The sequence below is a fragment of the Canis lupus genome, chromosome 28, assembly GCF_048164855.1.
Source record: "Canis lupus baileyi chromosome 28, mCanLup2.hap1, whole genome shotgun sequence".
Lineage (NCBI taxonomy): Eukaryota > Metazoa > Chordata > Mammalia > Carnivora > Canidae > Canis > Canis lupus.
Window position 1 is genome coordinate 33,709,713 of NC_132865.1, and position 27,584 is coordinate 33,737,296.

Consider the following 27,584-nt stretch of genomic DNA (forward strand, 5'->3'; position numbering starts at 1 on the left):
GCCCTGAGGCAAAGGCAGATGCTCAACCACTGAGCCACTCAGGTGTCCCTAAACTTCATATTCTATGCCATAGACTACATATTCTAATCATGATCAGTAAACATACTCAAATGCTATTTTTGGAGACTAGGAAATTTTAGATACTCTATTGTGGAGTTTTTTTTTTTTTTTTTGAACGAAATGATGTTTTAAGATGGTAAATTTTACCTCAGGTTTCAGGTGGATAGCAGGCAAAATGTATAGTATGAACTTTGACTACTTAGAGAATAAAATAGAGGGTGGGAATATGTACATTATTAACTGAATTGATGCTTTGCCAAACATTGGCTTTAATAAGGAGCACACACAAAAATTAAATATTTGACATCTTAACAGCTCCAAAGCAAATATGTATTTCATCTGACTTGTATGCCTATAAAATGAAGGTTCTGGATAGACAAAATGGTTGTTGGGTTCCTTAGTGTATTTATTAAATTCAAGAGTTTTAAAAACACTTTATACAATAGATAAAATTTCCTTAAAACTAGGTTTTAAAAGTCCACTTTCATAAATATCTACTGAGTTCGTATATGCAAAAGGTCAGAAGAAAGAAAGATACGTAAAATACCTCACGTCATGTGGATTGCATGGATTAGAGTGATTACAATTTCAAAGGGTAGAAATTATGTGTTTTCTATTTTATATACCTACCACATTGCTTTTATTTAAAGTATGTGCTGTTATTATTGCTAAGATCAGAGTCATAGTAGAAGATTACAGTGCTAACACATTATTTTATATTAATTGAAAAAGTTACCCATTTAAATTGAGTATTTCTAAATCTTTGGGAAAATCAATTCTAAGACTGGATAGAGATCATGTTTTAGAAACAGACGTATGAAATCTTAACATATGAAAGCCATTGCCCAAGAATTGTATGATCTGCTAGAGAGAATTTTAATGGCAGCACCAAGCACCATATCACTGGATCTATCATTTATAGGAAGAACATACAAACAATACTCTTCTTGGAATATTTTAAATATGAAGAACTGCCATTAATTGTTTTCTCTTGCTTTCTCGGAAAAGTAGTAAAACCACTTTTCCCTAGGGTCCAGCTAGCCTGATCACTTAATTAATTTTGTTGTCCCCCTTAAATGCTCTTTTAAAAGAAAAAACATACAAGAAAACTAGCTGGTAGAAATTTCACACACACACACACACATACGTGTGCATGCTCACAGAATCTATAAGATAAACTTTGGGGTCAGGACTCATTCAGACAAATCAAAATATCCTCATCATTTAAGATATTAATACTTTTCTATAAATAGGTATTATTCACACCTAATGGGGAACATAAAGAAAGGTGGTATGGTATTGTACCAGCATATGGACTTTAAGGAGAGCGCCTTTGTCTGATACAACCAATATAGGAGTGGATTATAGATGTAAATATATAGATATATAATCATTTGTCTATCTTTTAATGTAAGGCAAAGGGTTTTCTTTGAGTATATTCATTAGCTACACTTTAGCCACATGAGTAATGCATTATCTAAAATGACCGGATGGTTTCCTTAAAGTCAAGCAATCTGATTTAAACATTTGAGCTTCTATGATTCTTTTTCTTCACACTGGGGTACAGTTTTTGCTCCAACATTTAAGTTGATGGTAATTTTAAAAAAATATTTTATTTATTAGAGAGAGAGAGAGAATGAGCATGAGCAGGGGAAGGGGCAGAGGGAGAGGGAGATGTGGGGAACACAGTACCTAGAGATCATGACCTGAGCCAAAGGCAGACACTTAACGGAATCACCCAGTTGCCCCGTAATTTTTTTTTTAATTTTTATTTTTTTTATTTTTTTATTTTTTGTAATTTTTGTTTTTAACAGCTAACCCATATCAAATCATTCAAAGCTTTCAGTTTTATATTTATATTCATATTTGAGTGTTTTACATAATATTTAACTTATTTTTTAAAATAGTAACCACAATGGCAAAAGGAGGTTGGAATAAAAAAAACTGACTCTTAAGAAGTATTTAAAGTTCTAGTAGTGGGAGTGAGAGGGGACAGTGCTTCAAAAGGTGGCATTTACTAGGTATAAACAAGCAGATAGTAGCAAGTAGAGTCTGCCAAGCCAGGTAAGCAGAAAGTAATTAAAAAACTTTCTACCATGTGTCAATTCTTTTTTTTTTTTTTTAAGATTTTTAAAAATTTATTCATGAGCGACAGAGAGGCATTGACAGAGGCAGAGGGAGAAACAGGCTCCATGTGTGGAGCCCAATGTTGGACTTGATCCCGGGACTTAGGGATCAGGCCCTGAGCCAAAGGCAGACGCTCAACCACTGAGCCACCCAAGTGTCCCTACCATGTGTCAATTCTTGTTACTATTAGTGTTTATACTAATTATGAGCAGTTCTCATCTTCTTCAATACCAAAAAAAAAAAAAAAGTTATATTTGAAAGTCCAGTTTGCCTCATTTCCCAAACCTGTAATTTTGTATTTACTTTCATATAATTTTTCATTAGTACATATGTATTCTTTTCCTTCTTTTCTTTTTGAGAGAGAGTGAGAGCCAGCAGGAGAGGCAGAGGGAGAGAGAATCTCTAGCAGACTCTGCACTGAGCAGGGAGCCTGACATATGGCTTGATTTCCTGACCCTGAGATCCTGATCCAAGTCAAAACCAAGAGTCAGATGCTTAACTGACTGCACCACCCAGGCCCCTCACTCAGTATGCATGCATTCTTTAGAACCTGTACCAATTTGTTACTGGAAAAGCAAGTTTCTTGCAATCAAATGTTTGTGAAGGTTCTAAGACAACGTCTGTGCCCCACATGTAATTAATTACATTTTCTCTTCAACACACAGTTTAATAATTACATGTTATATTTTATCAGTATTTATTACCTATTCTCTATGGTCACCTGTACTAGGGCCCCTTTTGGAACTCACCCATTTGTTTCAGGGTATCTTTTCCTTCAATACTTTAATCCCTTCCCTGTAGTATAAATGGCCAGAGCTTTCAGTATCTCTCTGGGTGTCTCACTAGTGCTTTGTATAATGCCACAGTGAATGGGGCTGGAATCCTTTCTAATATCCTTGGAAAATATTATTCAGTTTATTTTATTAACCTCATCCATACTTTCTAATGATGCTTTTAATATTTTCACAACTACTCCCAACCCATAACTTTTACTGATCTCATAGTATAGTTTGAAGTGGCTCTGTTGAACTTGAGCCTTTCTACTTCTGCTGTGATCTTTATATTTATTTCTGGATTTGGTTGCCATAATTACCCTGTGACCTTCATTTTCAGATTTCTTTTGAAAGTGGCTTTGCTTAATTGTGAATTTGTTCCCAAAAGCTGTGAGAACAAAGCCACTTCTTTAAGATCTGGTGCTGTCAACACTCCAGAGACTGTTCTTTCATTGATTTGTATTTGTACTTGATTTTGTTCTGTGATTATTTTTAAGCTAGTTACAGATGGCTGCCAGGGAGACCAAGCAATCAATAGTCTTTGTTTATTGTATCTATATAACCATATGCAAATTCTACAGATGTTCTGAACTCTAAGGAGCTGGTGAAGGTCAGCCTGTCTCTAAGGACTTGCTTAGCAAAGGATGTTCAGAATCTATTCTGTATACTTGCAGTTTTTAAGGTCATTAATGTTTACTAAAGCCCATTTAAAACCAATGACTTTGGGCTATGATCTGTAAAATAGGCTGCATTTTAAGTTGAGTTTTATATAAATATTCCCACAGTTGAGAATGATACTGCACATCTTAATATTCATTAAGCATAATAAATTTACTGCTGCTTATTGTAATACTTCTTAAAATTTAGTCAGTATTAACCATGACTGCTAAGGTAAGCGGCATAGTTGAAGGCAGTTATATCTGATCTGGTAGGGGCTTCTGCAAGCTCATTTGAAGGACCTATATCGACTCAAAGATTACGAATTCTAGATTCACTGGCCATTCTGTGATAATCTTTATATCAAGTGGGATTTCTCAGACCTTTCCTCTTCCATCTCAACCTCTGGGAGGAATGTTACGTGTAAAGAAAGTACCCTTGGAAGGGAGAGAAGCCCTGAGCGTTTCCCTTCCTTATGAAAGCCCAGAATCAAGCCATGTTTCTCACCTGCATAAAGGATGATTTATTCTGGCTGAAGATATAGGGGAAAACCTCTACCAACATACAGGTATAAAGGCACACACGTTTATTTAACCATAGAGAGATCAACACGCTAGAGAGCCAAGTAAAATTCTCCAGTACCGGCCACTGCCCACCTCTCCCAGGGCGGAGAAGCGATTTAAAGCTACAGGCTCTGTCTCCACGAACGCCGGAGAAAAACACATGCACATTTGTTTGGAAATGGCTTGCAATTTCCTCCGTTCCTCAATAATCTGGGAGTGATGCAAAGTCTAGACTGCAAAATAAAGGCTAAACTTTATGTCGGCCGCACATCTTTGTTCAAAGAGGGATTTAACTTAAATCGTACACAGGGCAGGTCGGCACCTCCCCGGCGCGGAGAGCAGCAAACTCGCACGCAGAGGCCACCCCGAAGCCCGGCACCGAGAGGAGGCGGGGCGGTCCCGCGGCTCCGCAGCCCGGAGCCCCCGCCTCCAGGGTGGCCCCGCCTCCAGGGTGGCCCCGCCTCCAGGGTGGCCCCGCCCCCTCGCGTAACCCGGATACACACCCACGCTCCCCTTTCACCTCGCCGCCGTGGGCTAACGTGGAAGCCGGAGCCGCTGACCGGCTGAGGAGCGCCGAGCGCGCTTGCCCGGGGCAGTTGGCGCGCGGCAGTGCGGCGGGGGGGGGGCTCGTCGGCGCGGCTCGGCCTCGCCCGGGGGGGGAGCGATGGGGCGCGCGGGCGCCGGCGAGCGGACGCCGGTGTAGGAGGCGCGGCGCCCGGCCCGGGAGCGCGGGGAGGCCTGTGAGGGCCGCCGCCCGGAGCCCCGGCCTCCCGCGCCATGGCCCCGATGGGCATCCGCCTGTCCCCGCTAGGGGTGGCCGTGTTCTGCCTGCTGGGGCTCGGCGTGCTCTACCACCTGTACTCGGGCTTCCTGGCCGGCCGCTTCAGCCTCTTCGGCCTGGGCGGCGAGCCGGGCGGCGGCGGGGCGGCGGGGCCGGCGGCCGCGGCCGACGGGGGCACCGTGGACCTGCGCGAGATGCTGGCCGTGTCGGTGCTGGCGGCCGTTCGCGGCGGCGACGAAGTGCGGCGCGTCCGCGAGAGCAACGTCCTCCACGAGAAGTCCAAGGGGAAGACGCGCGAGGGAGCCGAGGACAAGATGACGAGCGGGGACGTGCTGTCCAACCGCAAGATGTTCTACCTGCTCAAGACCGCCTTCCCCAGCGTGCAGGTGGGTGCCCGGGCGCTGCGGGCCGGGGCCCGGCTCGCGGACGCGGAGGTTGAGACGCGCGCGGCAGCGTGGGCGCGGCGCGTGGGGGCGTTGGCGGGGCGGACGCGGCCGGCGGAGTGACCCCGAGCCCCGGCCCTTGTGGCCCCTCCGGGCTGTGTGTCGGCGCTTCGCCTGGGAGCTGGAGCCCTGCGTTCTGGGGGGGCCTTGGAGTCCAGGCTGTGGCAGCGAGCCCCGTTCCCTTCGGCAGGCCCTTGTCTAAACCGAAGGGGCCCGCTAGCCCTCCTTGCTGCAGTTGCCGGGAGGGTCGGGACTGCACCACACACGTTTTCTGCCAGACTCAACTCACCAGGAGCCGATGGAGGCCCGAACTGCGGAAGTCTTGTGGTGCAGCTCTTCTTATGCCGGGCCCTGGGGGGGGGGGAGGGGGGGGACGGGGTATGCTCATGCTTTACTTTAGCTGTAGAGTGACCTCTTGATGGCATGCATTTGGGGGGCCCTTCAGAAAAGTGTGTGGAAGTGTATTTCCCAGCCACTTCATTTGAGCCATCTATCCCGTATTTTCTGCAGAGAATAAGAATTGAACATTTGCCTTTTATTTGGGCAGGTTTCTGGGAGAAGGAATTGACATTTTCTTAGATAAGTCCAGAATTTTTGAATTTGTTATTGATACTCTTTGAATTTATTTTAGTGGCGTTACTGTCAAATGAATAAAACTTTAAAAACGTATTGTGATTCCAGAGGAAGAGCTTAACATGGCATGGCAGTGCTTTGTAAGTGTACGTGTTAACTCACCTCACAGTAGATCTTAGCTACTGGGGAAAAAAAAAAATGTTTCCAGTGGAATTCTATTACTTAGATAAACAGTGAAATCTGAACCCCAGCTGCTTTGAAAGGTATATGACCTTTTACTGTTGTTCTTGGAAGACTTAGGAGCATACTATTGTAGAACTTACTTATCTTGTGTAACCCTCCCTCTGGTCTATCATATTATTGCTTTGATTCTCTTTTTTCCTCTTTCTGCCATTTTTGCTTACTTCTTTTTTTCTTTCCTTTAAAAAAATTTTTTTTTGCAGGAGGAAGGAACATCGGATTCATATCATGAGCTGCTGGCAACCAGATGTTAATTGACACGAGAATTCTCAAAACACTGAACACTTTTCTTTTGCCCTACTCTGCTTTATCATCACAAATAATACTTCTTTCGTGTTTACGTAAATGTAAGATGTGCTTCTAAAACATTTTCTTTCTCCAAAACACCCGTTCTTAAGAGTTGTGGAAGAAACAGTTTCAGAGAAGTTGATGTAGTATAGTTACAACAGTAGAAATGGTAACCATTTCTTGAGTGTATTTTAGGCACCCAGATATTGGACACACAGGACTTCATTTGATCGCCATGGCAACTTTAAGAAGTAAATTTTATTTATGCCAGTTTACAGATGGGAAACTTGAGGCTTGTGACACTCCAGAGTTTATATGAATGATCTAATTCTTCATTTTAGCCAGCTCTTTAGGAGGCTACTTAAAGTTTACAGTATAATTTCCTGGGGAAAACATAAAATTGTGGAAGGTTAAAAGCAGTTATAGTAAAATATATCAAACAGAGTTGAATTTCTTGTTTTAAAGATAAAGATAAAAATACTCTTAAGTACCAAAAACATGGAAGTGTGTGAATGTGTGTTCACATGTGAACTCCACCCCACCCCTACCAAACCTTTTGTTCTGGGTAACTTCCACAGGATTCTGCATTTGTTTTCTCACTTACTAGCGAACGCTAATAGCTGAATAGCTGCCGAGGGTGGTGAGCTGTATTTTATTAAACGTAAAAGCTAGGCTTTCAGAATTGCAGATGTTGAAGGCTCTGCCTTTATGTAAAATAAATAAAATAACTTTTTTTCTTGTGACTGTTTAAATGTTTACATGTAGATCTTTATTGTTGGACTTTGTCTGGAATAGAGGAGGTTATGTTCATTTATACAGTGTCAGAGTAGGGTGGTGTCATGTTGAGCCGCCTCCTTTTATCAATTTGTTGTTATTCTAGAGGCCAGATATTGTCATTTAAGTAGAAACTCAGCCCTGGATTCTTCCTGTCTTGTCCCCCAGCACCCAGAATACAGTTTTAGCTGTCTGGTTGTTTTTGAAGTGTCACCTGGATTTTTTTGGTAAGGAGTTTAAGTCAAATCCCACTCCATTTACTTCTTTATGGAAAGTTAGCATTGAGAAGCCACAGATACTTCTTTTATTCTGGTGCCCAGGGCAAGTAAAGAAAAGGTCTTCTATTTTGTCCCACAATTTTCGTGTCTAGAATCAGAGTCTTGAGCTCTCCTGATGTTTACTTCTCAGTACAGGGATATACCAGGTGTATATCTCTATACATTCTGGAGTACTCAAATGGGAGTGGTTTTGCCCTCAAGGGACATTAGGCAAAGTCTGGAGATTTTTGCTTGTCACAACTGGGGGTGGAATTCTATTGGCATCTATTAGGTAGATTGTAAATGGCCCACAAATGCACAGGACAGCTTCCCATAACAGAGAATGATCCTGTTTTCATTTGGTGCCCTGGTTGAGAAGCCCTACTCTGCAAAACTGAGTGTTATCCTAGGAAAACTCAGATTTGGCTAAAATCCCTGGATTTCCTTTTGTCTTCAGCCTTTCTTAGGTTAGGGATCTGTGGAGAGTGCTCAGGGCAGTCTTCCTCCTCTTCCTAAACACTCTGCCTATGCTTGATTTTGTTATAGGAGAGTGATAGTAACTATAGTCATTTGTATAATACTGTCTTTAATTATATCCTCTGAATAGTGATGAAGGCTGAAATAGGTTTTTTGGAGTGGATTTCGAGCCGCAGAACAGACAAACTCAAATTTATACTTTTAGTGTAACATACAGGGAACTCTAAATCGTGAGAGGCTCTTGTCCTCGACTTCACTTGTTCAAAATTTTTTACTTTGAAAATGATTCATTATATTTGAAGTTAAATCATGGTACTCCACGCTGGTAGGAGTCTTGAGTCTATGCCTCCTTTGACCCCTAAGATGGGAGTTAAAGCTCTTCTCTCAACAGGAGTGTTCATTGGAAAAGTTTGAGAAGTCCTAATATAGTGCTAGGAACACTTATCTGGATATCTTGTCCAGCAACCCACCTATGTGATCCTGACTGGTCATTTTACTTCTTTGAGCTATAGTTTCCTTTTCTGTAAAATCTAGATAACTAGTAATTTGATTATTAGTGCAGACATAAGCATCGGAGACAGAAAACGAGGTTGAAAGGAGTTGGCCCATTAGAAGTGGTAGTATAGTAAATTCAAGTGTCCTGGTGAATCTGAATCCGATGCACAATGGGGGAAATTACTGTGGAAGAAATTAGGAATGTAAGCAGGGGCTGGATCATATGACAAGCTCAAAGAGTTTTGGACCTGATCTTTAGCTTAATCCTAAAGTACTAAAGAAGACCAGATTTATCTGACTTTTCTTGAAGCCTGCAGTATGCCATACTTTGGGCTCTGGGCATTTGGAGGTGGATGAGACCAGTTAGGAGTATGCTAAAATAGGCTGTGCAAGAGATGAGGACCAGAACTCAGGCAGTGGGAAAGTTATACTCAGCTTGGTTTATTAGCTAACATTTATTTAGCTTTCAGTAAGTAGCAAGCCCTGAATTAAGCTTTTAAGCTTTTTATTAATATTATTATTGTACACTTGACAACAGCATAAGTGCTATTGCCTCTATTCTGTAGATAAAGAAATTGAAGCCTGGAGAGGCTAAATAATTTACCAACATTAAGACAGCTAGAAAATAATTTTAGGGGATGCCTGGGTGGCTCAGTAGTTAAGCATCTGCCTTCGGCCCAGGGCATGATCCTGGAGTCCTAGGATCGAGTCCCGTATCGGGCTCCCTGCATGGAGCCTGCTTCTGTCTCTGCCTATGTATCTGCCTCTCACTCTCTCCGTGTCTGTCATGAATAAATAAATAAAATCTTAAAAAAAATAATTTTAGGCTTGCAGAGAGATAATTACTTAATGGTCTGAGAATCCTCATAGGTCTGTTTAATTCTGCGTATAAAGCAGTATAGGAGGTGTAACCACAGTGTACTTTTAACTAGCGTACAGTATTTTGAATGATTGGAAGGCCTTAGGATTGATGCTTGGAGAATAGTTTGGAGGAAGTTAACCAGTTAGGAGGTTTTTTTTTTTTTTATAATTATTTTTTATTGGTATTCAATTTGCCAACTTACAGAATAACACCCAGTGCTCATCCCGTCAAGTGCCCCCCTCAGTGCCCATCACCCATTCACCCCCACCCCCCGCCCTCCTCCCCTTCCACCACCCCTAGTTCGTTTCCCAGAGTTAGGAGTCTTTCATGTTCTGTCTCCCTTTCTGATATTTCCTACACACTTCTTCTCCCTTCCCTATATTCCCTTTCACTATTATTTATATTCCCCAAATGAATGAGAACATATAATGTTTGTCCTTCTAGGAGGTTTTTTCAAGAGAGAGATGATACATTTTAAATTGGGGGTGTGTTTTTTAGAGAAAGTAGAATTGGAAAGAGATGAGAGAATTTTTAAGGCTGTTACAGAGATTACCCCTCTATATCTGACATTCACAATTGGTGTTTTGCTGGAGGTGAAGAAGAGTGAGGGATACGTGTCTGGGGAGGGGGGGGCAGATTATGAATGCTATCTTAGACTTAACAAAGTTAGAGTTGCCTTTGATATGGCCAAGGGGACATGTTATAGGGGTATTTGAATATATGGGTCTGAAGCTCTGAAGAGACCTCTGAATTGGAAATAGGAATTTATGACTCATCGTTGCAATATTATTTGAAACCTATTGTGGACAGTATTTCTTTTTTTTTTTTTTTTTTAAAGATTTTTTTTAAAATTTTTTATGATAGTCACAGAGAGAGAGAGAGAGAGGCAGAGACACAGGCAGAGGGAGAAGCAGGCTCCATGCACCAGGAGCCCGATGTGGGATTCGATCCCGGGTCTCCAGGATCGCGCCCTGGGCCAAAGGCAGGCGCCAAACCGCTGCGCCACCCAGGGATCCCTGGACAGTATTTCTTATAGAAAGAGTATAGTGTGAAAGGGGAAGATAAAGTGTCTAAGGCCAAGGATAACAAAGATTGAAAATAATCATTTAATAATAATAGCAGCTACCCTTTATTAAGTGCTGACTCTGTGTTAGCACTATGCTAGGCTTGTTTGTTTTACCTATTTTATTTCATTAATTCATCCAGAAAACTCAGTAAGAAGATATATTTATCATCTACTTTTAGCAGCTCAGAGAGATTAGCTTAGATAAGTCACATTCCCAATAAATTGAGAAGCTAGCAATGATAGAACGTACTCTTAATAATGGTTCTGTATAGTAAATGGTGATTGCTGAACTTTGAGAGCTTGCTTGGTGGCTTAATGGAAAGGGAGCAACATTGAAAAAGATAGGAGGGGGAAATGGAGATAGTAAAGACAAGGCTTTCAAGAAATCGGACTTCTAGGGAGCATGGCTGTGGTCTAACATGGGACTAAGAGAAGTTTCTGTGGAATTTTGATTTTTTTGGTCTTGTTTTTAAGATGGAAGACACTACAGCATGTTCAATTATAGGTACATATGTGAAAGATATTTATAGGTACATAGTAAAACACTTCTGTAAAGGTGGAAGAAGACACGTAGAGCCATGTTTATCCATTTAGAAAATTGTTATTGAATGCCTACTGTGTGATAGGCGCAGTGCAAAGGCAGTATATCTGAAAACTTTTTATGATAGTATGATCTATGAAGAAATGCAGTACTTAGTACCTTCTTAAGGCATTAACCAAAAGCTTCTTCAACCCCAAAGTAACCGAACTTCATATGGATAGTATTAATTGTGTTTGGAGTCTTGATTTCCTATTCCTCAATTCCTGTTGAGGACTGAGGCAGATAGGCAGTAGCAACGAGGGTGGGAGAGTGGATTGAACTGAAATGGTTGGGGAAAGAGATGAAAGTACATTGGCAAAGAATAATGTTGTCAATGTAGAAGTATTTATTCAACACCTACTGTGCCAGGCACTGGTATAGGCAGTGGGATGTGGCAATAGTCTGAAGGAAATTGTGTCTTTAAATTTCTAAAACTTACATTCTGTTGTGTCAGGATAGATGGTACAACATGTGAACAAATAAACTGATTTTAGATACTGATAAGGTTTTTGAAGAAGAAAAATGAGACCATGTCAGAAGAGTGAGTGGAGGTTTCTGCTTTGGCTATGATAGTCAGGGCAGACCTTTGTGTAGCACTGTCATTTGAACTGAGATCTGAATGATAAGAAGCCAACCATCATGCAGAGATTTGGGAAAAGTGTATTTGAGCAGAAGAGTACAGTAAAAAGGCCCTGAGGTCAACGGGCCAGAAAAGACAAGTCTGGAGTGTAGTAAATAAGGGTGCAAATAGAGAAAGGTTCCTGGGACCAGATCATCCAGGCCTTACTTGGTAGGTGATGACAAAGAGGCTGGATTTTATCTCTGTGTAATGAGAAGCCATTGGCAGGTTTTAAGCAGGCAGTGACAATAGTATGATTTAGAAAGACGGCAGGTTGCTGGGTTGCAAAGGGAAGCTTCATAAAGGCAATAATTATGTCCATTTTGTTCATTATTTTATCCCAGTGCCCCGAACGGTTTAGAATGTGGTCATTAATAGTTGTTGAATGAGTGAATGGATCAGTGAATGAATTATAGGAGGCAAAAATAAAGGCTATTTTAGAAATCCAAGTGAGAGATAGATGTTTAAATCAAGATTTGCTTGGTATACCTAGTTTTATGCATTTAGAATTGGGAGATAGAATTTCTAGGACTTAGGACTGGTGAAATGTGGAGAAGAATTGAGATTTACTGATTTGATCTTGCCAGCTGTTTATAAGGCTGTTTCCAATGGTGTGGATAGTGGATTCTTTCAGTTTGTAGATGTGTAATGGTAGTGGCAAATTACAAATAGCATTTATTGCAAAAGTAGATGAGGACATTGTGCTGATGTTCTTATTCTCTTGCTCCATTTGTTTCTTCTCACCTGACTCTCAGTGAAGATGTTTTCGGATACAGTTCTGTAATTTGTTAGGTCGTACTACATTGAAAGGATATGGAGAAGCTGAGTTGTTAAATTTTAGGGAAAAATCTTAATTATAAAAGCACAGTAGTAGTTGCTACCCAGATTTGGCACTGCCATTTTTGTAAACTATATGGGTTTGTAATTTGTAAACTACTTTGTAGCTTCTGGGAATCACATCTGTTGTTTTTTAAATTTATTCTCTGGTATTTACATGGTGTTTACTCTTTCACTCATTCATCTGACATAGCCTAGCATTGTATTACTATTAAGTGCATGGGCTCTAAAGCCAAAATACTTTAAAGTGATGTCTGCAAGATGATAGAATAGGAGTTCTCTATTGTCATTCCCTCACAGGACATTGATTTTGGTAGTCATTCACAGACAAGAGCTCCTTTATAGGAGTCTGGGAGTCTCGTGGAGAAGTTAGAGAAAAAAAAAAAAGAATTTTGGGAAGAAATGCATTGATGAGAGCTGAGGAACATTTTCACTTTGCTTGCATTACCCCTCCATCAAGATCAGTGCCTGAAGAGACCCCTGGATCCTGCAGTTTCACCCACAGGAGTGTGCAAGTGAGTATGTGGCTTTCCCAGCCAAGCAGGACACTGCTCAAGAAACCCACTTCTGTCTCTTATCACCTACATTACTGAAGTGATCCGTAAGGCTGAGGGGTTGGGAGCACAGAGGCTATGGGAGCACATAAACCAGGGCTCAAAACTCCAAAAGGATGCTACTTACCTCATAGACACTCATCAGGAAGGCTGCCCAAGAGCCACTGGATGCCTCACCCTCAGATCGCCTCAACTGGCTCAGTCACCCCCAACACTCTATGTGTCTTGCCCAAACACACCCTACTGACCCATGTTAGTGCATGCTCCTGTAGATGGTGAGACTAAGCCTTTGCAAATGGCTAGCAAATAAGTTCAGAAAACCACCATAACTGAGGAATTGGTAAAAGGCTCATAAACTTATGCATTTCAGGGTACCACCCTAGAGAAAACAAATGGGAGGCATCTGGCGTGGCATTAATGGGATTGAGATAAAGCACAACAAAATTAAGGAAATAAGCATTGCCAAAGGAACATGATTTCCTAATAACTGATCTTCTTCCCCCCTGCAAAATGGAGATCTTCAAATTGCCTATCGAAGAATTCAAAATAATTGTTTTAAGGAAGCTCAGTGAGCTTAAGAGAACACAAACAACTCAGAGAAATCAAGAAAACAATACATGAACAAAGGGAGAGATACAACAAAGAGAAGTTTAAAAACACAAATTTTAGAAATTTTAGAGCTGAAGAATACAAAATGAAAATGCAGTAGAACAAATCTACTTGATCAAGCAGAAGAAAGAGTCTGTGAACTCAGAAACAGATGATTTGAAATCATCCAGTCAACGGAGAAAAAATAAATAAAATGAGTGTATGCATTATGGGGCACCATCAAATGTAACTATTTACATTTTGGGAGTTCCAGCTAAAGAGAAAAGGGCAGAAAGTTCATTTAAAGGAATAGTGGTTGAAAACTTACCAAATCAGGGGGAGATATAGGGACATCCAGGAAGGTGAAGCCCATAGGCCCATAAATTCAACTCCAAGAGGATTTAATTGAGATATATTTTTTAAAAACTATCAAAAATCAAAGACAGAATTTTGAAAGCAGCAAGAGAAAAGAAACTCCTCTGATATAAGGGAACCCCTGTAAAGCTATCAGCAAATATTTCATCAGAAACCCTACAGGCCAGGAGAGAATAGGATGACATGTTCAGAGTTCTGAGGAAAAAACAACAACAACAAACCCAACCCTTCCAACCAAGAATACGTTAACTTGCAGCATTCTCCTTCAGAAATGTAGAATAAAGACTTTGCCAGACAAATAAATGCATCACTACTAAACCTGCCTTACAAGATATGTTAAAGGAAATTCTTTAAGCTGAAATGAAAGGATGCTAAATAGTAATATGAAAACAGAGTATAAAATTCACTGGTAAGTGTATAGGGAAATTCAGAATATTCCAATAGTGTGTAAATCATTTAATGAATATAAAAGTTAAAGGACAAAACACTTTTTAAAAAAGTGTTTTTAACACTATAGCTACAAAAATTTGTTTATGGATACAGAATATAAAAAGATGTAACATCAAAATCATGAAATGTTGTGGAGGGAGTAAAGAAGGAAGAGTTTATATGCTATCAAAGTTAAGTTATCATCAACTTAAAATAGACCATTATAACTATAAGATATTTTATGTAAGTCTCATGATAATTACAAAGCAAAAACCTCTGATAGACATAGACAAAGGATACCACCATGGAAAATCATTGAATCACAGAGGAAGAAAGCAAGAGAGTAAGAAAGGAACAAAGAAGCTACAAAAAAGCCAGGAAACAGTAACAAGGTGGAACTAATAAGTCCATAGTTAACTAATAATTGAAATGTAGGTGAACTAAATTTTCCAATCAAAAAACAGAGTAGGTGGGATGCCTAGGTGGCTCAGTGGTTGAGTATCTGCCTATGGATCAAGGTGTGATCTCAGGGTCCTGGGATCAAGTTCCACGTTGGGCTCCCTTTTGAGGAGCCTGCTTTATCTTGTCTCTCTCATGAATAAATACATAAATTCTTTAAAGAAAACCCAAAAAACAGAATAGGTGAACGGATTAAAAAAAAAAAAAAAGACTCTATGCTACCTGTAAGAAAAATACTTAATTTTTGCAGACACACATAGGATCAGAGTGAAGGGATGGAAAAAATATTCCATGCAAAGGGAAACCCGAAAGAGAACAGGGTAGCTATACTACTATCAGACAAAGTAGACTTTAAAATAGAAGGGACAAAGAAGGTACTATGTAATGATAAAAGGGTCAATTCATCTAAATGATATAACAGTTGTAAACACATATGCACCCAAAGTCAGAGCACTAAATTTATTAATCAATTTTTATAATCTGAGGACAGAAACAGATAGCAATGCAATAATAGTAAAGACTTCAATACCTCACTTTCACCAATGGATAGATCAATTTAACAGATCACTAATAAATAAATACTTCAAACTGATACAAGTGTCAGATATATACAAATCATTTCATCCAACAATAAGAGAATACACATTCTTCTCAAGCTCCTATGGAATACTCTTAGGGTAGATCCCATGTAAGGCCAGAAAACAAGTCTTAACAAATTGAAGATTAAAAATCATATCACAGGTCTTTTTTTTGACCAGAGTGGTATAAAACTAGAAGCAACAATAGGACAAAAGCTGGAAGATGCACAAATATGTGGAAATTAAACAATATACCCTTGAACAACCAATACATCTTAGAAGAAACTGAAAGGGAAATGAAAAAAAATGTTGAAATTAACAAAAATGGGGGTGCCTGGGTGGCTTAGTTGGTTAAGCATCCAATTCTTTATTTTGGCTCAGGTCATAATCTGAGGGTCCAGGGATTTGAGTCCTGTGTTCAGTGTGGAGCATGCTTAAGATTCTCCCCTCTCCCTTGGCCACCTCCCCCTCTCCCCGTCTTTAAAAATAATTAACTAATTTACAAAAATAAAAGTACAGCATGCCAAAACTTATGGGATGTAGCAAAGGTTCTGTGAAATTTATAATGATAAATGCTTACATTGAGAAAAAAGAAAGATCTCAGATAACCTAATTTATACCTTAAGGAACTAGAAAAAGAGCAAACTAAGCTCAAAGTTAGCAGAAGGTCAGAGCAGAAATAGTCACTAGAAAAGCAATTGAAAATACCAACTAAGAGCTGTTCTTTTTTGAAAAGATAAGATTGACAAACCTTTAGCTAGTCAAAGATGAAAGGATTCAAATATATAAATTCAGGAATGAAATCATAAATATTACACCTGATACTGGAAAATACAAATGATCACTAGAGACTACTTATGAACAACTATAGGCCAATAAATTGGATAACCTAGAAGGGATTAATTCTTAGAAACATACAACCTACCAAGACTGAATCATGAAGAAATCAAGTACCTGAACAGACCTGTAAAAAGATTGAATCATTAATCAGACTTCCCAGTAAAGAAAATCCCAGAGCTAGATATCTTCACTTGTCAGTTCTATCAAACATTTAAGGAAAATTAATACCAATCCTTTTCCGGATGCCTGGGTGGCTCAGTGGTTGAGCATCTGCCTTCAGCCCCAGGGCATGATCCTGGAGTCCCTGGATTGAGTCCCACATCAGGCTCCCTGCATGGAGTCTGCTTCTCTCTCTGCCTGTGTGTCTGCCTCTCTCTCTGTGTCTCTCATGAATAAATAAATAAATAAAATCTTTAAGAAAAAAGTACCAATCGTTTTCAAATTCTTCCCCCAAATGGAAGAAGATGGAAGACTTCCAAACTCACTTTATGAAGCCAGCATTACCCTGATACAAAAGCAATGCAGGGACACTATAAGAAAAGAAAAATCTGGGCCATTCCTCATGAACATACATGCAAAAATCCTCACAAAATATTACCAAATTGAATTCATTAGACATTTAAAGAACCAAACACCATGATCAAGTGGGATTTATCCCTGGGATGAAGGATGGTTTCCATATATGCAATTTGATCAATGTGATATACCAACAGAATGATAGATAAAAATCATTTGATTACCTCAGTATAAAAATGTAAACACAAAAAGCATTTGACAAAATTCAATAATTTTTCATGATAAAAACTCTCAACATAATAGGCATAGAAGGAATATACCTCAACATAATAAAGGCCATATATGACAAGCCCACAGCTACCCATTCATGAAAATCTAAAAGCTTTCCTTCTAACATCAGGAAAACAAGGATACCCACTCTTAGCATTTCCACTCAACCCAGTCTGGAAGTCCTAGACAGAGCAGTTAGGTAGGTAAAAGAAATAAAATGCATCCAAATCAGAAAGGAAGAAGTAAAATTGTGTGCAGATGTCATGATTTTATACATAGAAAACTCTAAAATTTTTAACAAAATACTATTAGAATAATAATAACTAAAGTTGTAGGATACAAAGTCAACAAAAATCATTGTTATTTCTACGTATTAATAACAATAAATATGAACTATTTGAAAGGGGAATTAAGAAAACAATTCCATTTAAAATAGGACCAAAAACAATAAAATATTTAGGAATAAATTTAACCAAGGAGGTGTAAAATCTGTGTACTGAAAACTTAAGTCAGTGATGAAAATAATTGAAGAAGACACAAATAAATGGAAGGGTGTTACATGTCTTGGATTAGAAGAATTAGTATTGTTAAATTGCCTATGTTGCCCAAAGTAATCTACACATTTAGTGTAATCTCTGTCAAAATTCCAATGGCATTTTTCAAAGAAACAATAAATAATCCAAAATTAACATGGAACTACAAAAGACTCAAATAGCTTGGGTGCCTGGGTGGCCCAGTCAGTTAAGTGTCTGTCTTTGGCTCAGGTCATGATCTTGGTCAGGTCCTGGAATAGAGTGCTGCATCTGGCTCCCTGCTCAGTGGGGAGTCGTCGTCTTCCTTTCCCTCTACCCCTCCCCCTCGTGCTCTCTCAAATAAATAGATAAATAAATAAATAAAATCTTAGAAGATAAAATGACCCAAGTAGCTGAAGGAATTTTAAGCAAGGGGGACAAACTAGAGGCATCATATTTCCTGATTAAGAATATTAAAAAGCTATAGTAATCAGAACTATGATGGTGGCATAAAACATACACGTAGACCAAAGGAATAGAATATAGAAGTAAATCCACATGTACATATTTAATCTTTAGCAAGACATCAAGAACATACCACAAGGAAAAGAGTTCCTCAGTAAAGGTGCTGGGAAAACTGGTTCTCTATATGCAAAAGAATAAAACTCTATCCCTATCTTATACCACTCAGCAGAAACTAATTCAAAATGCACAAAAGATTTAAATGTAACCCATGAAACCATAAAGCTCAATACTGGTCTTAGCAATGATTTTTTGGAAAAGACACTAAAAGTACAGAAATGAAAAGTAAAAATAAGGGCACCTGGGTGGTTTAGTTGGTCAAAGCATCTGACTCTTGATTTTGGCTCATGTCATGATCTCAGGGTTGTGAGATTGAGCCCCGCCTAATGTGGAACCTGCTTAAAATTTTCTCTGCCTGTTGCCCCACCCTCTAAAAAGAAGCAAAAATAAGTAAAAAAAAAAAAAAAAAAAAATCAAATTAAAAAGCTTCTGCATAGCAAAGGAAACCGTTAAAGGAAAAGGCAACCTATGGAATGACAAAATATTTTTAATCTATGTATCTGATGAGGGGCTAATATCTAAATTGTATAGGGAATTCATTCAATTCAATAACAAAATAATAAGTAATCCAATTAAAAATGGGCAAATAACCTGAATATACATTTTTCGAAAGAAGACCTACAGATGACTATCAGTTATAGGAAGGGGTGTTCAACATCGCTAGTCAGGGAAATACAAATCAAAACTACAATTGAGGTATTATCTCACCTGTTACGGTTATTATTAAACAGACAAGAGGTAAATATTATTAGCACATGGAGAGAGAACTTTTGGTGGGAATGTAAATTGGTATAGCCATTATGAAAAGCAGTATGGAGGTTCCTCAAAAAATTCAAAATAGAACTACCATATGATCCCGCAGTCCCACTTCTGTATATATATTTAAATGAAATTAGTATCTAGAGATACTCGCAACTCACATCATGTTCATTATGGGAATAGTCACAATATCCAAATATGGAAATGATGGTTAAGTATCTGTTAGTAAATGAATGAATAAAGAAAAAGAGTGTGTGTGTGTGTGTGTGTGTATACACACACACACACACACAGGAACGTTATTCTGCCATTAAGAAGAAGGAAATCCTGCCACATGGGACATCATGGATGAACCTGGAGGACATTATTACTAATAAGTGAGATAAGCCACACAGAGAAAGTATTGCATGGTATCACTAATATGTGGAATCTAAAAAAAAAAAAAAAAAAAAAAAAGTCGAGCTCATAGAAACTGTGACTTAGAAACCGTGACTAGGTCCAATCACTAGAATGGTGATTGCCACACTAGGGAATTAGTGAATAGGGGAGATGTCAGTCTAACAGTATAAACTTTTAGTTACAACTAAGATGAACAAATTCTGAGCATCAAATTTATAGGAAGATGATTATAGTTAATAATATTGTACCATATACTTGAAATTTGCTTCAAGAATAGATCTTAAGCATCTCACCACAAAAAGAAAAAAGTAAATAGGTGATAGATGCATCATTAATTAACTTGATTTTGGTAATCATTTTACAGCATATACACATAACAAAGTATTACCCTGTACACTTAAGTGTATGTATGTATGTATGTATGGCTTTCTTAGTGAATCTTGGGGGAAAAGCCAGATAAGTTACCAGTGTCATAGTCTTTATTCTAGCATTAAACAGTAAATCTTGATATCTGGTAAGGAAGGTCATCCCACCATAATAATTCTTTTTTTTCCCTCTCTTTCACCAAGATGGCTTGTTCTTTGCTGTTCTTTCTCCAAAAAGGGTCTTTGAAGAAAACAGCCTATAGGGATTTTGATTGAACCAGTTTCTTAAATCTGTGGTTTACTGGTGTGAGAATTGACATCTTTAACATTTTTAAGTCATTAATTTGTTTTCATACAGTTTTATTTTCTCCATAGTGTTTTTGCTCATCTTGGGTAGATTTATGTCCAGATAATTTACTTCTTTTGTTAATTTAAATGGGTACCATTTTTATGTTAAATACTTTTAATGTTTGTTGCTGGTATATAAAAAATGCAATTGATTGTTAAATATTGATTTTATATCTAGAAACTGCTATATTTTAATTCTCTAATTTATCTACACGTTCTGGATTTTCTCAGTAGTAAGTAAGTCATCAGTTGCATGTCATGATTACACTCTTCCTTTCTGTCTCTGTACCTCCCCCCACACGCCACCCTCCTTTAGCTTTCTGCAATGGTTAGACGTTCTGTGCATTGTTAACAGAGGTTACAGTGGAAGGCAGCTTGACTGTGTCATGCCTGCAGAGTCCTTCACCATGCAGTTTCTGTTCTTGTCAGACCTCATCTCCATCCAGCTTCCTTTCTTCTTTGCTCTGAATAATCAAGGTACACTCCTACCTCAGGGCTTTTACATTTGTTACTCCATTGGCTAGAAGTTGCTTCCTTTACATGCTTGCGAGGCTTAACTTCCTTTAGATTACCGTTCTTGGGCAGCCCCGGTGGTGCAGCGGTTTAGCGCCGCCTGCAGTCCAGGGTGTGATCCTGGAGACCGGGGATCGAGTCCTACGTCGGGCTCCCTGCATGGAGCCTGCTTCTCCCTCTGCCTGTCGTCTCTGCCATTCTCTCTCTCTGTGTATCTCTCATAAATAAATAAATAAAATCTTTAAAAATAAAATAAATAAATTACCGTTCTCATTTTGCCTTTTCCTTAGCTACCGTATCTTTGAAAACAAACAGCAGCTTTTTATTGCAGTATATTTTACATATCATACACTTTGCCCATTACAGATGTCCACTTCAGTAGTTTTTAGATTTGCCAAGTTGTGTAACGTTTGTCATTAATCAGTTTTAGAACATTTTCATCACCTTAATAATATCTCTGTTCCCATTTACCACTAATCTCTAGTCCTACCCCAACCCCAGGCATCTACTGATCGACTGACTCCATAGATTTGCCTCTTATGGACATTTTATGTGATCTCTTGTTTCATGCTTATTTCACTTAGCATCATGTTTTGGGGGTTCATGAGTGCTATAGTATGAATAGTACTTCATTTCCTTTTTTGGCTGAAAAACATTTCATGGTATGGATGTACCACATTTTGTTTATCCATTTGTTAGTTGATCAACATTTGGTAGTTTCTAATTTTTGGCTAGTATGAATAATCCTAGCCACTCTTAAAGAGCAACGCTTCTTTCCTATAGCACAGTTTTTCCCTTCTACATTTTGTATTTCCTTGTTGTCACTATTTAGAATTTCACATTTTACTTATCTTGTTCATCTCTTTTCCCTAGAATATAAGCTCCACAAGGGCAGAGATTTTTGTCTGAAATTGATCACTATTGTACATTAAGTCCTGGAACTGTCTGGTACATTGCAGGCAGTAAATGTTTATGGAATCAATAAAGGAATAAGTGAATGGATGGATTGTATGTTACTGTACACTGTATTAAATACTGTATATTGTATTAAAATATTTTTTATTTAAGTGGCTTGATGTTTCTGGAATATTAACTATTTTTAACTTTGTGACGATTTAGGATATATCAAGGCGCTTTCCAGAGATTGCTTGTATTTATAGGGTTTTCACCACGTGTGACTTTTTAGTTATATAGTTATCAGTGTTAAAATCACTCTGACACTGTAGTATGGGGTCTGGGCATGGAATCACGTGTAGTTATAAACACAGTGGTCTGGTGTGGAAAGGGTATTTGTCAGAAAACACAGTACCCTAAAGCCTATCCTGTTAAGTCTTAGTCCCTACTGGAAATTCACATTTTGGGGACATTTTTCTTGCATATGTATGTTATGATTTGATAGAGGACGTCTCTTGGTAAGGTAGTATATGAGTATGGTTGATAGTCTGTTATTAACCTCTAAGAACTGACAGAGTCACCTTATTGGTACATCCTTATTTTTAGAAGTAAATACAATTCTAACACATTAACTTAAGTCATTGTTTTATAAAACAAAATATATTTTAAGTATTCATTGAGAAGCTCACTGTTGAAAGAAGTGATTCTCTACTCACCCCTTCTATATATTTGTTGAGAATCAGAATGATTTCATATTTTAATTTTGTTTCCTAGTAAATAAAAAGAGAAAATCTGATTTTAGCATTTTATCCTGTGACATACCTTTGGTTTATAATGAAGAGAAGACTGTTTTTTGTTTTGTTTTGTTTTGTTTTGTTTTATCCCTTTGGATTACCCATTTCAGCTTTGTTTACATTTTGTAGTTTACTAGCTTGTTATCTATTTCATTATTTTCAGGGTTTTTTTTATTAATTAAAGGTTTATTTTATTTTATTTTAATTTAATTAATTTATTTTTTAGGATTTATTTATTCATTCAGAGAGAGCGAGAGAGAGGCAGAGACACAGGCAGAGGGAGAAGCAGGCTCCATGCCGAAAGCCCAATGTGGGACTTGATCCCGGGTCTCCAGGATCACACCCTGGGCTGCAGGAGGTGCCAAACCGCTGCACCACCGGGGCTGCCCTAAAGGTTTATTTTAGATGATTACTTTTCTAAGACATTGTGTCTCTCAGAGTTCATGAATTTTCTTTTTTAAGGCATATATTTTAAGTCCATTGTCACTTTTCTCCTCCTCTTAATAGTTGATTATGTTCCATGTTTCGTGATATTGTCTATTTTAACACTTTAAATCTATTATTTTTTTATAAATATCACTAAGCTTCAAATAGTTTCTTAGTTTCTATTTCTCTATATTTGGATTTTCTGTCTTAGGCAACAAGCTAAGCTTGAATATTAGATTGTTAAGTACTTGATGAAAAGATGTTGCTGGAATCTCTTTTCTATAATAGGTTTCCTTTTTGCAATAAAATACTTCAAAATAAAAATACTGATTTATCTACTTTCAGTTTATGTGATTTGGTCTAAAATGTTTTTCCTCTTTTGTGTTTTCTCAGGTGGTGTTTTTTTCTTTGTAAATTTTTTTAACTGTCATCTATTTTTGATGCAGATAAATACTGAGGAACATGTGGATGCAGCTGATCAGGAGGTTATCTTGTGGGATCATAAGATTCCTGAGGACATCCTAAAGGAAATAGCTACCCCTAAAGAAGTGCCAGCAGAAAGTGTTACTGTCTGGATTGATCCACTTGATGCTACCCAGGAATATACAGGTGACTTTACATTAAAATTGATCAAGCTTTTGATTGCCATTATATATTGGCAAATGAGAACAAAGGCAAGTAGTGTATACTTGGTGGTAAATACTTTACCAGTCTTACACAGCTTTTCCAATTAGAATTTAATTTAATCCAATTGGCTGGATTAATGCAGTGTGGTATGAAACTGTTAGACTTGGTCATTTATTCTCAACCTTTCCCCTGACCTCAAAACCACCATATTGTGGCATACTTCTCTTCCTTTTCTTTTTTTTTTTAATTTATGATAGTCAGAGAGAGAGAGAGAGAGGCAGAGACACAGGCAGAGGGAGAAGCAGGCTCCATGCACCGGGAGCCCAACGTGGGACTTGATCCCGGGTCTCCAGTATCGCACCCTGGGCCAAAGGCCGGTGCTAAACCGCTGCGCCACCCAGGGATCCCCATACTTCTCTTCCTGATAGTGATTCATTCTATCACTGACCCTTTAGTGAAGGGACATTTTTAGCAGTCACAACAATAAAATGGTTCCTATTGAACACCTATGTATTGAGGTATTTGTATATTGAGTTATATATTGAGATGTGAGTTTCAGTATTTATTTATATAGGCAGGATACAATATTTACTTGTGATTTGGGGAACTTAGGTTTTATACATATACATCTATCTTTGGGATTCAAAATAGTAAGTCCTAGGCACCAGAGGTAATTAAGTAGCAAAACAGAATTACTGCCTTCACCCCAATTTTTTTTGTTTTTTTACCTGAAATCCTAGCTCAGATTTCATTACTGTAGCTCCTCTTTTATGCTTAGTTTCTTACCGAGAGATATCCAATTCCTCCCTTTTCTCTGTTCCTTTGGTGTATATGGTAAAGTTACGTGCTTATCTATGTGTGCTCCTTCTAGATGGTAAGTCCTCTTAATTTGGGGGCCTTCTTTTTTTTCATCTTTGTATTCTCGTCCTTAAGCACTGAACTTGACCCATAATAGACACTCAGTAGGTAACTATTTCGAGAACAGGAGGAAGACCTAGGTGTCTAATAGTAAAAATTAGAAAATATTTTGCCGAAGTAAGAAATAGAAATATGGAATATTGAGGGCTTTTTTTCAATAAAAAACTTTCTTAAACCAAAATTGACCACATCATATAGTAGTGGTAATATTTAGTGAGTGCATCCCTTGTGCAGGGACAGGGACTGTTCTAATTATTTGACTTGATTCTTAAATTCAGAACTAAAATTTTAAATTATTTATTTTAATAATTTTGTTACTGTTTTTTGTCGTCTTTTTTCCTCATAGAGGATCTTCGAAAGTATGTCACTACTATGGTGTGCGTGGCTGTGAATGGTAAACCTGTGCTAGGAGTAATACATAAACCATTTTCTGAATATACAGGTAAGAAATGCACTAGAGCTTTTAAGAGTTAATGCTATTAAGTCATTTGCTGTAGCACTTACTATCCTGTCAGAATCTTAGCTGTAGCTCAATAATTATTAAAGTCAATCCCCTACCTTACCTTATCCTCTCATTGGATACAGTGAGGATTTTCTTGTTGGTAATGATAATATATGATGAAGCAAAGCTTTCTAAACTTTCTTTAGAGGATAGAAACTGTGATTGACAATAAGAATAGTTAGTGTTGAGGAACTGAGGAATACAGTCGGGCACAAACTTCCCAGCAGCTGAGTTTCTGTTTCTCTTGTGCTGTTGCTGGGGATAAGGCCCAGGGCTCTTACACATTGGATTCCATGTGGATTCTGAGATCCACCATCAAGTGGCCTTAGCCAAATCTGTTGTCACGTTAGGAAACGAGCTTGATACTGTGGTGGTTAAGGGAAATGGCAAGTTGGCAGCCTCAGTGTCAAAATTCGATGGTATTAATGGTGAAAGTCTTATTTATCAGGCTAATCCTAGAGTATCTCTGGGCATTCTTTAGGGTTCCATTTGACCCTTGCCTATCTCATTTCTTGATGTAGTCATGTTTGTTAGCTTTGTGCAGATGGCAGGTCAGATCTTTGATCGTCAACGTTGGGAGTTGGCAGTGTGGAACACCATGCCAAAGAGTTTCCCATGCAGCTCAGGATGACCTTGCCCAGAGCCTTCCGGTGCTAGTGGATACTGGCATGACATTTTGGTATTACCACAGCCATTATACTGTAGTTTGCCAGAGAGGCTAGCCATAGTCTTAATAGAAGTGATAGTGCGGTCTGTGGTACAACTCCAGAATGATGCTGACTTATTATGGTGAAGTTGAGGGAAAGAGTGAGTTGTGTAAGCTATACCATTGACAGTCTAGAAGGACTCCTCATACTTTTAATTGGCAATTCCCATCAAGAACATGGGGCAAGGATTATGGCCTTTTGGCTCCACTATTCTCTAAAATCATGAGGTTTTTTTTTTTTTTTTTTTAAAGATTTTATTTATTTATTCATGAGAGAGAGAGGCAGAGACACAGGCAGAGGGAAAAGCAGGCTCCATGCAGAGAGCCTGACGCAGGACTCTATCTGGGTCTCCAGGATCATGCCCTGGGCTGAAGGCGGTGCTAAACCACTGAGTCACCCGGGCTGCCCAGATCATGAGGTTCTTGATGGTGACAGTATGTATCCATTTTGCCAGTGCTGGCATTGAAAACAGCCTTAATGACAAGGCGTCTCATGGGTTGAATAATCCCCCCCCGCTCAAATTCATGTTCACCCCTTTATTGTTTTCCTAGGGCTATCATAAAAACAAAAAGAAAACCCACAAACTGTGTCTTTAAACAACAGATATGTAGTCTAACTCAGTTTTTGCAGCTAGAAGTCCAAAATCAAGGTGTTGGCAGAGACATGCTCTCTGAAACCTCATATAAGGGAGAATTCTTCCATATTTTTCTCTTAGTTTCTAATAGTTTAACATGAGTCTGTTGTGTTCCTTGACTGGTGAACACATCACTCCAGTCTCTGCCTTCATCACCTCATGACATTCTGCCTATGTATCTGTGTGTCTGTGTCACTTCTCTTCTTACAAAGACACCAGTCATACTGGAGTAAGATTCCACCCTAGCCCCCATGGCCTCATCTTAGCCAATTACATCTACAATAACTGCATTTCCAAATAAGGACAAATTCTTCTGTTCTGGGGATTAGGACTTCAACATTTATTTTGGTGGACCATAATCTAATAACAATCAGAACTTCAGAATGTGACTTTATTTGGAAGTTAGGTCTTTACCAGTGTAATTAAGGTAGGTATCCAGATGAGATCATGGAGAGTGTCCTTCTAAGAAATCCAGGTTCCATCTACAGCCATACCACCCTGAATGCGCCTGATCTCGTCTGATCTCGGAAGTTAAGCAGTGTCGGGCCTGGTTAATACTTGGATGGGAGAAACCCAGATTCCAGAGACATGCAGAGGATAAGAGGATGGGATGGTGGAGAAGGTACAGATTAGGGTGATACGTAAAAGCCAAGGAGCACCAAAGATTGCTGGAAGCTAAAAGGCATGCAGTGAATTCTTCCTTAGAATTTCCAGAAGGGATAAACCCTCCCAATACCAATATCTGGATTTTGGACATCTAGCCTCCAGACTGTGAGAAAATAAATTTTTCTCCTTCTAAGCCACTGTGTTTATGGTAATTTTTCATGACAGCCCTAGGAAACAAATCCACCCAGCATCCATCCAGTTCTGTCATTGACTCCATCCTTCTCTACTGTGTCTCAGTGGTGTGGCTGACACTGCACAAAAAAGGCTGGCTGTCAAGTGGACAGAAATGGAGACAAGGTTAATTTTTGATTGCATCCCAAATTCCAGCTCCTCTGAGATAGGCTGAACCATGTACTTGACTATTGGCTCTGCATTTCAGGACCAACTCTGCTTTGTGTTATCTGACCTTTTATCATCTTTTCATAATTCAGATAGTTTTTACAGTTGGCAATTTGACGAGCCATGAAAGATTTATGTCTTTACTGTGACAATGTGCCTTAAAGTTAATTATAATTGCTTTGTGGTTTGTGGATTGCTTTCACATGTTTCCTTTAATCCTTACTGAATAAGTGGGGGTATAGGTTAGGCTGCTAATTTAGGCTGCTGTAATAAATTGTACCAAATACCAGAGGTTGGACAAAATAATTGATTTCTCTCTTCTCTAACAGCCTATGTGGAAGCAGTCCAGGCACTCAGGCTATTCTCTCTTGCTGCTTCATTGTACTAAATTTTGTTACCCTCTTCTGCATGACTGAGAATGGCTCTACGCATTTCACCAATGGAGAGGATCAAAAGGGAGACAAGGAGGACATTCTAGGGGTTTGACCTATAAGTTACACACATCACTTCAGCTCACA

At 38.8% G+C, this 27,584-nt stretch overlaps 1 protein-coding gene across 5 annotated transcripts in view; it reads left to right on the top strand.

Annotated features, from left to right (window-relative positions):
• Window positions 1-4,700: 4,700 nt before the first annotated feature.
• Window positions 4,701-27,584, top strand: part of BPNT2 (3'(2'), 5'-bisphosphate nucleotidase 2) — a 38,710-nt gene continuing 15,826 nt past the window's right edge. The window contains exons 1-6 of one of the 5 annotated variants that reach the window (XM_072804577.1): window positions 5,471-5,731; window positions 6,421-6,564; window positions 12,773-12,987; window positions 22,474-22,641; window positions 23,120-23,282; window positions 24,565-24,660. In XM_072804577.1, the coding sequence (XP_072660678.1) occupies window positions 12,883-12,987; window positions 22,474-22,641; window positions 23,120-23,282; window positions 24,565-24,660 (532 nt within the window). In that variant the 5' untranslated portion in view covers window positions 5,471-5,731; window positions 6,421-6,564; window positions 12,773-12,882. Of the gene's footprint in view, window positions 5,348-5,470; window positions 5,732-5,863; window positions 6,124-6,420; window positions 6,565-12,772; window positions 12,988-22,473; window positions 22,642-23,119; window positions 23,283-24,564; window positions 24,661-27,584 lie in introns of those variants that run through there. The other 4 variants (XM_072804579.1, XM_072804578.1, XM_072804575.1 and 1 more) reach the window with 4 other exon arrangements.